The sequence below is a fragment of the Stylophora pistillata genome, chromosome 7, assembly GCF_964205215.1.
Source record: "Stylophora pistillata chromosome 7, jaStyPist1.2, whole genome shotgun sequence".
Lineage (NCBI taxonomy): Eukaryota > Metazoa > Cnidaria > Anthozoa > Scleractinia > Pocilloporidae > Stylophora > Stylophora pistillata.
The window spans coordinates 32,216,139-32,229,371 of NC_142525.1; the positions used below are offsets into that span (position 1 = coordinate 32,216,139).

General features: G+C 38.9%; 2 protein-coding genes and 1 pseudogene across 2 annotated transcripts; 2 read left to right on the forward strand and 1 right to left on the reverse strand.

Moving 5' to 3' along the window:
• The first annotated feature begins 281 nt into the window (after positions 1 to 281).
• On the forward strand, positions 282 to 3,176 carry LOC148727467 (uncharacterized; annotated as a pseudogene).
• On the reverse strand, positions 2,353 to 6,209 carry LOC111326498 (uncharacterized). The gene is made up of 2 exons (XM_088726487.1): positions 6,182 to 6,209; positions 2,353 to 3,644 (listed from the first exon to the last, which is right to left on the reverse strand). Exons 1-2 carry the CDS (start codon positions 6,207 to 6,209, stop codon positions 2,353 to 2,355), a joined length of 1,320 nt encoding a protein of 439 aa, XP_088582613.1.
• On the forward strand, positions 6,184 to 10,247 carry LOC111332266 (uncharacterized). The gene is made up of 3 exons (XM_022937565.2): positions 6,184 to 6,532; positions 8,619 to 8,765; positions 9,783 to 10,247. The coding sequence occupies exons 1-3, from the start codon at positions 6,263 to 6,265 to the stop codon at positions 9,963 to 9,965; spliced, it is 600 nt and encodes a 199-aa protein (XP_022793300.2). The 5' UTR covers positions 6,184 to 6,262; the 3' UTR covers positions 9,966 to 10,247.
• The last annotated feature ends 2,986 nt before the right edge of the window (positions 10,248 to 13,233 follow it).

Consider the following 13,233-nt stretch of genomic DNA (forward strand, 5'->3'; position numbering starts at 1 on the left):
CATTTATCGTCTCTATTCGAGAAGACTAGAAAGTCAAACCATTTGCAGATATTATTACAAAGGCAGCACTTTCTTCTCAGTTAATTAAAGACCCTGAGTGTTGGTCCGGCCGGATTTGAGCTCACGATCTCCCGCACAACAGTCCGGGTTTCTACCAATTGAGCTAACCGGGAGGTTAGGAAATAATTCATTTGTCCATGAAAGTGAGCCTGAGCGAGAGTCGCCTGGTGTTGATCGATGCAGGTAAATATTTCTCTACTATTGTATTGGCGTCAAAAGTAATGGAAAGCCGGGTGGAGATCATCTACAGAAATGCCTTGAGCCGATTGAAGACTGGTTTTTGTAGAGTTCATGTAATGTCGGCTACTTTTTCAATTAAACGAACGACAAGACGACAAGACGACATTGTATTGAAGTTGTAACATTTCAGCCGATTTAAGAGAAAAGCAGGCCTTGCTCGTAAATAAATCTCTTTCCCAAAAACGGTCATAGTTTAAACCAATTTGTTGTGAAAATAAGCACTGCTATACTACACATAAGTTTTGTGAAATCATTACATAGCAAGATCGTGCGCCCACAGGTTTTCATCAACTTTTAAAGATTCTTGATACCTGAGGAAGAGTTGGTCGGGCTCAGTCCTTCTCAATAGAGTACCGAAGTGTGACGTCACGTTACCATGGAAGCACTTTTTGCTGGTTCTAAACAAACCAGCGTGGATTCAAGATGGCGGCTATTTCGATAAGTTCACTCACTTCTTTCTTCTCTGATGAATCCTGAAGGATTCAGCGTGGCGAAAATCATTACAAATCGGGTCATATTGAGTCTTGTTATTATTCGGACGGAATTATTCGAGGGTCTGTCCAAGCTAGCATGAAGAACAAGTCCTATAACGTCACAGTGAGTAAAACTTTAGCGAACACGACGCTTAATTCAAATTAATTCTTCAGATTTTTAGATTTGTTATTTATTTGATTTTTTTTTTTAATAAATCAACCTTCATGGCAGTGAAATATCATCAACACAGTGTAATTGTCCTCGTGGAGAGTATAAATGTAGCCATGCTGCGGCTCTTGCAATTTATTGCATCCATAATATAAGCAGAACGGACGTCCAATGTGAGTGGAAAAAGCAAAAAGGTCCAGACAAAACTAAGCCAGTAGAAGAAATATATCCATCCCCGAAAGAGTATATTTGCTTAAAAAGAGAAGTAACAGATGAAGATCGTGCTTGGCTATATGGAGAGCTTAAGAGATACGGTAATTTTACTGGTACTTTATGGATTCTTTCACCCGAACCAGAAGTCAACAATCAATTGCCAATACCCACTGTGGAAAGTATTGTTACTTCAGAGGAGTTTATAAACTATGAAGGAAATAAGAAAGCCTTTTTGGTTGAAAGATTAAAGATCGATGAATATCAACTCAAAACTGTCACGAGAGAACAATTGGTCAACGTGACAATCCCACGTGGCATATGCTTCGAAAGGGAAGACTTATAGCAAGTAATTTTGGCCCAGTTCTGAATTGCAAACGGGTTACCCCTTCCCTGATAAAGAGAGTCCTTGGGCAGTATGACCTTTCAAGGGTTCAATCAATTAACTGGGGTGTTGTGAATGAAAATGAGGCCAAGAGAGCATTCCAGGAACTTACAGAACTCCCAGTGGAAGATACTGGTCTATGGCTACAAATAGAAGGAATGTTGGGAGCCTCCCCTGATGGTCTTATTGGAAAGAATGGCCTTCTTGAAATGAAATGCCTGTTTACCCATAAGGATAATACAATAGCAGAAGCTGTTGCCTCTGACAACTTCTATATCACAAAGAATGAGAAAGGAGAATATGAACTAAACAAAGAGCATTCATATTGGCACCAAGTTCAAGGTCAATCACACCTGACTGAAAGAAATCTGTGCTTTTTTTTGTCTGGACTACAAAGGACACTCTGGTTCTGCATATCAAGAAAGATCCAGAATGGGCTGGCAAACTTTTGAAGTTAAAGGAATTTTATGGGAAGCACCTAATCCCTTCAATTGTGAATGACCTTCTATAATTAATAGTAACCTTTATTTAAAACCTCACAGGTGGTAGTTTAAGCAAGAGATAAACATATATATAGATAGCATTAAATACAATATAGCATTATACTTTTATATTTCATATTGTACATTTATACTCTATTAAAACTTTCCATGATACAAACATAAAAAATACAACAGGATTTAAAATTAGTAAATAGTAATGTTTTCAGAGTGTAATAGAAGCCACAAAAAACTTAAATAAGTCTCCTTTGCATATAGAACATTTATGTTCACTAAAATGTTTTATGAAATTACATATTTTCTTACAAAAAACTATCATTCCATATCCACAGTGTCTCTTATCTCTTTGATCAATGAGGGTTGAAGATTCACCAATCCAGCACACAGTTGAAGAATTTTGTCCGAATAGCATCGAAGATAAGGTGGGATGAAGTTGAGAATCTTAAAGTCCTTTAAACGGGCATTCGCTCTTTCAACATGAATCCTACATCTTGCAATTGTTTTCGTCAGTTTGATTTCAGATTCGTTATACTTCCCATTGTAAAGGAATGGGGGAATATTGACAGACACCCCAACAGGTACAACATCACTGATCAGAAACCCTTTGTCTGCAAGTATTAAATCACCAGGTTTAAAATGGTTCAATACCCCTGAATTTTCAACAATGGCTTTATCTGATGTAGAACCAGGGAATAATTTGCTGACATGTGTAATTACTGCATTGGGGGCAACACCAATGAGGGTCTTAAAATAGTTCATCCCTCTATAAGTTGAATAAGTCATTCTTTGCTCACTCATTAAGCCAGGGGCAGCTATTTCCAAATCAGTACAATCAATGACCATCTTACAATTGCTAAATACTGAGAAAGATTCTGGCATTGATGTTCTGTTTTTCTCTCGAGATGGTACAGTGATTAGGCAATCTTCCCGCAGTAGTTTATGGAGTACATTTGTAAATGTTAAAATAATTTTGCTGATAGTAGCAGTGCTGCAATTGAACAATTGTGCAAGGTGCAAGTTTGTATAGTTCTGTCTTGCTATCATTAACGTTATGAATATCTGGTCTTCCAGCAATACCATGTCCACCTTCCAACCGTAAAAGTAATTGACGTCATTAATAAAACGCTTGACATAGCTCACCACTACAGAGAATATTTGCTTGTTGGGCAGTCCTGTTTCCATGCATATTACATCGTCCTTTAGAGTAAGCACAGAGTATTTTTCTCGTTGATAATGTTCTCTACGCCTTAGTGTACTAAGTTCTTCTCTCAGCTTCTCCATTTCAGACTTTAATATAAAATTCTCGGCATTTGTTGCTAGCACTTCTTGTGCACTCGGTTCATGTGCCGCCCTGTTTTGCAACGAAGAGTCGTCAACACTTTCATTGAACTTTTCCAAGAACTCGGACACCACTACCAAATCGTCCTGATCGTCTAACTTTGATTTCTTTTTCTTGTTAGAAATCTTGGGAGTTCTAGTTTCAGTATTTAGAAATAATTTATCTGAATTTGTCTTGAATATTTCAGGGCCATTTGCTTTCAAACCTGCGCGAAAGTGACAGCTACATACTCGACCGTGAGTTTCCACTCGGATTTCGATCTTGTCTCCTGTAATAAAGCATTAAAAATAACTTGATCAGAAAAGAAAACATATAACTAACCATTGTTTTGTGGATTAGATGAATAATTGATGGGGAATAAAGTAAAATACATGTTTAATAAGTCAAAGGTTATCACTATTGTTGACCTTGGTCACGCTACCTACCCGCTCAACCGAACACGAAAGTTATACTTACCTTAGCAGTTTTTTCCACCAGTTAAATTCACTACTACCTTTGCTGGGAAACCTAAAAACTTGCATGTCTCTCTTTCGGACTGATGATTGCAATCGGGCGCGAAACACTGAACCATTTTACTCAAAGTTACATCACAACAGAAGCACAGGCGCCATCTTAAGGAGGCTCGAAAGGGTTTTCAACAATGAACAGCAAGCGCCAATCAGTAAAAGATATCAGGACTATCAAACTTATCATCAGGATAATCGACATATGCATAACACTATGTTAGAGCAATCTTTTAAGGAGGTTCGTCAGGCATTATCTGTTGCCATGGCAACAGTACAGTAGTGCTAAAAGACCCTCTAAAACTCAGTTTTTGAAAGATATCTCAAAAACCAAGTCGGTGATCTAGTTTTTTTTTTCAAATTTCTTAAACTTCATCACATTCTCTACCTGTATACGTGATATAAAAAAAAACTACCTAGTAGAACTTGAATTATTTAGGAAAATGCTGTTTTAATATGTAAAAAAATTTCCACTAGATAAATTTTTTTTTTATTTTCTTCAGGAATGCGTAATGATGTAAATAATTTGTATACAAAAAATCAGGGTAGGTCACCGAACTAATTTTCGAGATATTAGTTCATGAACTTAACAAGGTTTATTTCCGGTTTTTGCAACTCTAGCTTACACTTTTATATCCGGTCACGCGTTTTTAACTCTACCGCTGACTCACAGGCTCATTTTCGCGAGGACGAGTTCGTGTCCGCGCGATTAATCGATGGATGCCCTCAGAGCGGAAAAATCGTTCATCCTGAAGATGGATTCACATTGTTTTGTAGTTTTACACCTTCCTGAAAAATAAGTCATCATTTGAGACTCAGACTGCTTACAGTTACGACATTTGGAAATGAACTCCGGAGAGAATTCTCTAGCGGAATTCGATATATGATGACAAGTTGATTTTGCAGATGGCGCCAATGCCAGTACTCCATTGAGGCCGGTAATGTTGAGTTTCTCGTACACAGATTGTCGTGTAACATGAGACAAACCAGCATCTGCCAGCTTCTGGACCATGTTTGTCGAAAGATGAAGCTTTCCATCGAACGTCTGGATGGTATCTTGTCGTTGTTCCGAGAAGATGGCTTGATCGAAGGCCTCATTCAGCGATGCACATGCATTTACCATGATTGACCGATATAATTATTGCTTATGTGCAATTTGAAGTGGAGGAGTGAAAAGAATTTCTAGTGAAAAGAATTTGCATTAACGTCTTCCAGATTGTCACGAGCGTCAAACTCAGTGGAAATTAGGGTTTCGTATACGTCAGTAATTTGTTGGTCGTCGCAGATTTCGCGAATTTCTTTAATTTTCGAGGTACTAGAGGTATGAACAAGACTTGGCTTAATTTTTCTTTTTTTTTCTCTTTTCCACTGCCATAACCGTGAACTTTCATTATTCCATTTTAAATGGAAAACAAAAAAAAATTTTGCAATCCTTTCTTAACAAATGCGAGTTTGCCTTTTCGTAGTTGTAATTGACAGTGTATCGAGGGAAATATCAACAATCTTTCTCACAAGTTTAAGATGAATATTTTATTTTAATTTTACCGTCTGTTGTTGAATTAGAATTAATTTAAAGTCTCATCTACATTTTTACGATCCCTTGTTTACTGAAAATTATGTTTATTTTTATAGCAACATTTACACTTCTCCATTTCTGTTCATAAAACTGTCCAATGTTTACAATCCTGGATCCAACAATGATTTCATTTTCCTTTTCATCTTCCAGTGAGTTGTTCAGGAAAGTTCTTGGTCATTTCATTTTATTAGGAGTCAAATACAATGCGAAACAAATCCTAGCACTCAGAGGTATCCACTTAAATTTCTCGCGGAACAAAGTAAGACCTACCGAATGCACTCGACACGACTTTATTGATGGGGTGTCGACTTCACCATCCTCCTTTAGCTTGTTAATTAAAATTTTTTTGACCACTTTCGGCAAGAACCCTGCCATCCGAACATTTTCCTACCTGCTTTCAAGAAGTAAACTTTCCATTTTTGTTTCTCAAATAACCACTTCCGCTGGAAACAATAGAGCTTGAGGTACCCGGCAGTTTTTGAGACGCTCATGGCGGCCATGTTTGTTTACAACTCGCCCGCGGATCTGATCGCGCGCGCCATCGCTTATTTCTCTCGCGAGTAATAAGCTTGCGTGTATCTTGGAATCCATTCTCCCCGCGGTCAAAAAAACCCTTTCGAGCCTCCTTAAAAGTTTGTTTAGAACCAGCAAAAGTTGCTTCCATGGTAACGTGACGTCATGGCTTCGGTACTCTATTGTGGCATGACGAAGCAATATTCAAATTACCTGTATTTATGTAAAGACCCATCAACATTTTGAAGTCACTCACATTAGCACTCGAAGAACAGAGTTTCTCAGTTCTCCGTGATGATAAAGCTCCAAGTTTTTTCTCTTCTGTTGCTATGCACGGGTTCGCTGGCAAATCTCTCTGCAGAGTATAGCAACACAGCATCCTTGGATGGAAATAATTTCAAGGTCTACTGGACTCACAATTCTACATCGAACATGATGTACATTGCGCTCGAGGTGAAAGCGACGGGTTGGGTGACACTGGCTTTTGCTAAGGAGAAAAGCAGTAGCATGAAAGACTACGATGCTTGTCTTGGATACGTATCTGGTGGAACTAAAGTTTTGAATGTGAGTGCACTTGATCTTGATTTGTTCGCTTTAAATTTCAAAAAAACTCGTTGACGTGATATCGCATCGAAGAAGTGAAGATGCGAATCAGTTTACCTTTACTAACTGAAATATCAAATCGGCAAACATTCGCTGATTTGCGGGCAATGAAATGTTTCCGTATTTGTTTTAATTTGTTCGCGTTTGTGGTTTTGTTGAAGGTGCTGATGTTGTTTTACAAGGTGTTCGACCGCTTATTCTGGTGTTTTTTGTATCAGCCTTGTTGATTGCATGATACCGGTAGCTAGTGAAAAATTTATAATGTATTCAGCTTTGAACTTGTTAGCTATTGTCAATAATCAACCGTTCGTAAACAAAATCTGGCCAATGGGAATCAACAGTGATTAATATCTTTCAAGAGCATGACTGAAACCGACATGAATAATGATAATAATAATAATTATAATAATAATAATAACATATTTAACCAGGGTAAACCTGTCAGCAGAAGCTGTTATCAATAGGTGCCCTGGGAAAGAAAAACAAAACAAAACAAAAAACAAAAAAATAGCAAAATCATAATAAAAGCCCTAAAAACTTTTACAATATACATAATAATAATAATAATAATAATAATAATAATAATAATTGTATTTATATAGCGCTAAAATCCACTAATTGTCCAAAGCGCTGTATACCCACCCAACCCACCCCAGGGGAGGACATCCATCACACAGTAATCTCGTGCGTGGGAAATTAACGTCTCCTGCCCCTAACCCTGCAGGAGACGGGACCTCCATTTATTCGTCCCTATCCGAGAAGACTAGAATATCTAACCATTTCTTGATGTTAAAGAAAGGAAGCATATTCTTCTCAGTTAATTTTAAGACCCTGAGTGTTGGTCCGGCCGGTATTGAAGATAAAAACTAAGAAAGTATACACATAGAAGAAGTATCATAAGTAAAATTAAAAGTTAATTACACAGAAAATCCTTAAGCTTCGTTCTAAGTATGCATATTTTTCTCGTGATTGTTCAAAGAAACTGAAACATGTATATTTGTTTTTCTTTTGGACAAACTACAACAAATTACATGTTATTGTCATGGCAACGTCACGTAAATAGATAAAGAAAAAAGAGAAGTGTGCACTCTCGTGCTGTTTTCGTGCTGTTATAATAAAGTGTAAATATTGGCCTTCTGCAGTTGGTTTTCCCAGAATTTTCGCTCTTTCTTAAGTTCTGGCCTCGACTCTCCATTTTGACGTTTTCTCAAACCTTCCAAGAGATAATTGTTCCAGGCTTCAGCAATAGACCGTAACTGTTGAATAAGTCGAATGACTTAACGTTTTGAAGCTTCAAAGACTCTGTTTAAGAAGTAACGTTAATGGTGTTTTTTCTTCTTATCTGAAATCTGAGCGATGCAAGCTCCAGATGGTCGTTATCCAAAGTACAAAGCAGCGAGCTTGTAAGACTCGTAAGTTACTTTTCATACATCCATTTTCCCATCGCGGCGTTTTTATTTATCTTGATGTTTTTGTTCCTTTGATCGTTTTTTTTGAATCCATACAGTACGGAAAATTATCTTAATAGGAGAGAAAATTTTGGCTATGTCTAAAACGTATAATTAATTCAGCACACGTAATTTTCCAAAATTGAAAAATTTAAGTGCCGCGAAATGTGTGCCCTTAAGCTATACGCGAGGTAATGTGCCGGGAATTTTTTTTGAACTAAGACAAATTTTGCCATCACGAAGGGTACTTTTCAGTCTCGGTACTACTTTGTAGCGATTAAACAAGGGAAAAACGTAACTTAAAAAAGCAGGTGCGTAATATCTTTAATACTTGTGAAACATTCCGACATTCGGCAAAGTCAAGGAAGCCAAAATCGATCAGTTTGAACTAAGACTTTCTCAATCGTTAGCGCTAAACTAAGCGACCAATATAATTCCCCAGTGGTTGATATATGTATTGTTTCTTGCTGTAGCGGCTTTTAACTGTTGCCCAGGTGAGGATACTTACGTAGAATTTTTCAAGGAAGAAGCAGATATAAATTTCAGTATAGAACTGACCATGAGGCACTGAACCTTTTTTTTTCTTTTTTTACTTTCAGGACTATTTGACGAAAAGCCGCAACTCGCCTCCTGAAGACAGCCAGAATGACTGTATGCTTGACGAGGCTATGCTAAATGGTGGTACTACTACAATTAAGTATCACAGGAAGGTTGATACTGGCGATTCACAAGATATCGTTATTGAGGTTAACTATTTTCCATTGTAGTTTTAATTAGAGGAATTTGTCGGCGGCCATCATGGCTACCATTAAATTATGTTATCGCGAGTGGCAGCCCAACAGCGGCTCATTATCAGCAGAAATGTGATATTCTTACACATTATGATATCAGTTACTACTGAAATTTAGCGGGTGTATGGCTTCCAGTCGTGATGATTTATGCTGATTCAGGAGCCAACCAGATCGCATTTTGTTCAAGCATCACTTTTGTTAAAATGGAAGTACAACCAGGGTAGTTTGCTAGACATGGTGGCCAGCTGGTTTTTGCTTTCGACTTCGAAACTGCCAGAGATCTAGGCCCAAGCCTGTGCTAGACTATTGGGGTTTGTTCTTGGGCGAGAGACTCCATTCTCCCTGGTAACCAGTGCCTCTCTATACATTCAGGAGTACTGAAAGGGAAATTGATGAACAATCAGAGAAACGTAACAAAATGCCTGTCGTGTACTAGCCGATCCCATCTAGTGGGACTTGAAGTACTCCTAGTCTCTTGACTACAAAACGCGGGATGATTTGACACATCATGTCGCGCTCGGTCAACGACGACCTCTTGCCCCTAGTAGATGTGATACACTGCAATGCAGGGACCACGGGGCAGAGTGGTTCATGGCTAAATTAACTATTTGGCGTGGTCGACTCTGCTACGGTAGCTGCAGTCGTGGTAGGGTGACAGTGAAAGAGTACATTTTTATGCAAGGTTTCTTTGCCGGCAGATTTATTCGAATTATACCATAACTCCTAGGAGAATTATACTAAGGAATCCCTAATGATCTTCACGAGTACGCATGCATTACCTGATTTCGAATGTTTTTGTCTGACGGACCTCCTTTGTTAAGTCAGTTTCAGTCCAGCTGGAGTGGTAACAATTTCCCCCCAGTTGGGAAAATCAAGAGGAGCAAACCATAGTTTTCGTATTTTATCTATTCAGTCCAGTTTAGTGATTGTTGTATTAATGTTTTAAATCTCTTTTTCTCTCTTATTTTTCAGAAAGGTGAAATAATTGTCGTGTGGGCATACAGAAACACTGGAATTTCCCTCTCAAGACACGATAAAAAGGGTTTTGAGACCCTGACTATGATAAGCTCCGGTAAAGCAGCTAAGCTCAAGAGTTTCTATTGGAAAATCACGGTTGCCGCTCTGTCTGTCATAGTGGCCTTGTTTTTCAAATAAAATGGAATCCAGCCACGCTGCCAGACAAATTTGTTTGTAGGACAAGTTTTTTCCCCTCTCTCTCCCACATGTCCCTCTAACTGTTGGTTTGCAAAATGGCAAAGGCACATCGGTAACTGTTATATCTTGGATTGCAGCTTTGCTCTTATAAAGCTCAACACTTTTTAGTTTATATACCCCAAACAATATGCACGTTATTTGACAACTATTCGCAGTTTGTTACAGTTTGTAATCGTCAGAGAAAATTCCCATTGACTTACTTAATAAATCTTGTTTACCTTGGACTGTGAACTTGAATTAAGAGTTAAGAGGTGAATACAAGCGCTTTGTTTGACGCAGTTTGTTTTTGTTTGAATCTGAGCTGGCCCCGGTTCTTCGATAACGCCATCCAGTGGACAAATCTCCATCCGGTAGGAAGCGTAGTGCGTTTCATGAACAGTGATCGTCATTATCCTCTAGATAGCGATTTATCCGTTGGAAAGCGTTATCCAAGTTTTGGACAACTGGGCCCCAGTTGATCAAAAGGATGGCGCGAATTTTGTGGACGAAACATAAAACAAAGTAACGACAAAACCGAAAAAAATTTAGAATTCCTTTCAATGCTCCATGTTAAAAATTGTTTTGGAAAACGGGCAGCCTTCCATTCCAAGCCAAGTCCGTCGTGCGAGTTAATAGAAACAATATCGGAAGAATAGTACTGATAGGAAACTTTTTTATATCTTTCAGTTAGTACGTGTTTGAAGTTCATTTATTAGTTTTAGCAGGTTGATTAATTTGGCAGCTGTAATAGCTGATGTGGACCTGCTGCCCTAACCCACCCATCCCACCCATCCCACCCCAGGGGAGGACATCCATCACACAGTAATCACGTGTGTGGGAAATTAACGTCTCCTGCCCCAACCCTGCAGGAGACGGGACCTCCATTTATTCGTCCCTATCCGAGAAGACTAGAATATCTAACCATTTCTTGATGTTATAGAAAGGTAGCAAATTCTTCTCAATTATTTTAAGACCTTGAGTGTTGGTCCGGCCGGGGCTCGGCTCTGTTTGAACCCAGAGATATAATAGATGTCTTGCTTACCTCGTTTTCTCGGTCCGTACTGTGAGTTGCGGAGCCTCGGTGTTTTTCCACTTGGATTTATGGCCTGTTCACTTCGCTTCCCAAACGAGTGATAACAAAACACAGAGGATATAAAATTATGTTTCTTCTGATTTGTGCCATGATAGACTCATCCGCGAAATAGAGGCTATCGTGAGTGCGGTTCCTGTCCAAGATAAAACATGTCTGGCCTCTTCCTTTGATTCTAAGAGAAGAGGCTTCAAAGGGCGCCTTTTGCTCAAAACTGGGGTAAAGTATGTGTAGACCATTTTCTGAGCCGTCTCACTGAGTGAACTTATCAACTTGAAACACCTCCATATTGAAAGATAAAACGGGTTTATTCCGCTGGAAACACTTGACAGGTAAGGTTCAAATTCCCGACTTCACTTAGCCGAGGTTCAAATTTTCCACTCCTCCAAAGAAAGGTCGCAATTTCTCATCCCCGGCCCTGACGCCCGTCAAATGCCCGTGGGTTGCCCGGAGGGGTGTTTAAGATCGATCAACGTTTAAGATCGTTTTAAGATCGATCAGCGTTTAAAAGGGGTGTTTAAGATCGATCAAACCGAGCGTAAAAATGTCACTCTTTTCTCAGTTTTGTTGACTCCTCAAGTTCACACAAAGCTTGCAGAGATCCATCCATTTTAATGCTAATTATTGTAAGAAATAGACAACTTTTTTGAGAGACATGTTTGGGCATGCTTATGCCATCTTCAATCAATGAGTAACAGAACGTGAGTAATTATATAACAGACAAGTAGATGAATAAAATATTTATAGTATGATGTAATACAAAAGCGGATACTAATTACAACGTGACACCAAATATCAAAGGTGTGAACTAAAAGCCCTTATCGCATTTGTCTCTGCATTGCAAAGGGTCCTCAGCGCCTTGCGTTCGGCCGGAAGCAAGTTATCTTTTGGGTTTGTAATTCCTATTCTAAATAGCTTTCAAGGGCTACTGATTTTTGCATTGGTGGTATCCATGTAGATTTGACGTGGCAGGGATGGGTTTTTTTTTGTCCTCCCCTCGGAAAATGTAAATAAGACGCATTCTCCTTGCGAACTGATCAAAGTCACACAATAGATATTGTCTGATCTGTTTTTGTTTTGTAGCGGGTGTTGGAATGAATTTAAGCCCTTTTTCCAGCAAATTAACCTGGCCGTTTGTAAGTTCTTTATTTGAGAGGTTTTTAATGTGCGTTTTGTTCGCCTCTAGTTTGATAGTTGAACGCGTTTGGCGTCTGACTTTTCTGTGTTAGTTGCTAGCCGCTTGGCTTTTGAAATTCGTTTTTTGGTCCCATGTTTGTATTGGGAGTCAGAGAATACACGTGTGTACTTTTCAAATTCTTTATTCTCCATTATTCATAGTCTTTTCATCATACTGCCGAACTGAGCGATTTTTTCCTGGAGATTAACAGCATTTTTTTTTACTGTCTCGATCGTTACATTGTCTTGACTGCTTTCAGCTCAGTGTGCCACGCGCGCTGATTCGATCGTACTACAGTTCTTAGTGTTCAGTGTTCCAGCCGTTTTGGCTCGTTTTCTTCTCTGTATTTCACGTTCATGGAAGCACATGATCGCCTTTACTGTTCCTTGCTTCGCATTGTTACGGATTTGCTTTATCTCTTTTCTGAAATCCTCGTCCGCTCTTATAGACCGGTTCACGCTCTTGAGTGCATGCTGGGTAATTAGGGCAAGCAAATCCAAAATGGCGGACACGCTCGGCTACACTCTTTTGCTTGATCTGAATACTTAATGAATATCGGCTTTGTTTCAGAACTGGTCGCAATTTTTAGTATTCACAGTTCAAGATAAAAGTCACAGCTACATTTTGAGCTCTGTATTTTCGATTTTAATGCGTCAAAAAATAAGATATATAATGGTTAACTACCGATGTTGTGTTGGAGGTTGTAACAACGACTCAAGATATCCAAAAAAGATAGTGAAACGGTCACATGTCGAAAATCTTCGCTGGCATTTTATTCCGAAGGATCCAAAGAAAAGAGCCCAATGGATTGCCAGCATATCCAAAGGACTTGTTGGATTCGAACCCGGCAACTACAAGACTGTTTGTTCGAATCACTTTCAATATGGAAAGCCAACGTACTCCTCACCAACTCCAACTTTGTATATGGTGCCAAGTGACTCTAACAAACCTTCACCCAAGAA

Coding starts and splice junctions, on each gene's coding strand:
- LOC111326498 (XM_088726487.1), bottom strand. CDS start 6,209: ATGTTGATGGGTCTTTACATAAATACAG. Junction 3,645..6,181: donor GGGTCTTTACATAAATACAG/GTAATTTGAATA, acceptor GCTTTATTACAG/GAGACAAGATCGAAATCCGA.
- LOC111332266 (XM_022937565.2), top strand. CDS start 6,263: ATGATAAAGCTCCAAGTTTTTTCTCTTCTGTTGCTATGCACGGGTTCG. Junction 6,533..8,618: donor GTGGAACTAAAGTTTTGAAT/GTGAGTGCACTT, acceptor TTTTACTTTCAG/GACTATTTGACGAAAAGCCG. Junction 8,766..9,782: donor CACAAGATATCGTTATTGAG/GTTAACTATTTT, acceptor CTTATTTTTCAG/AAAGGTGAAATAATTGTCGT.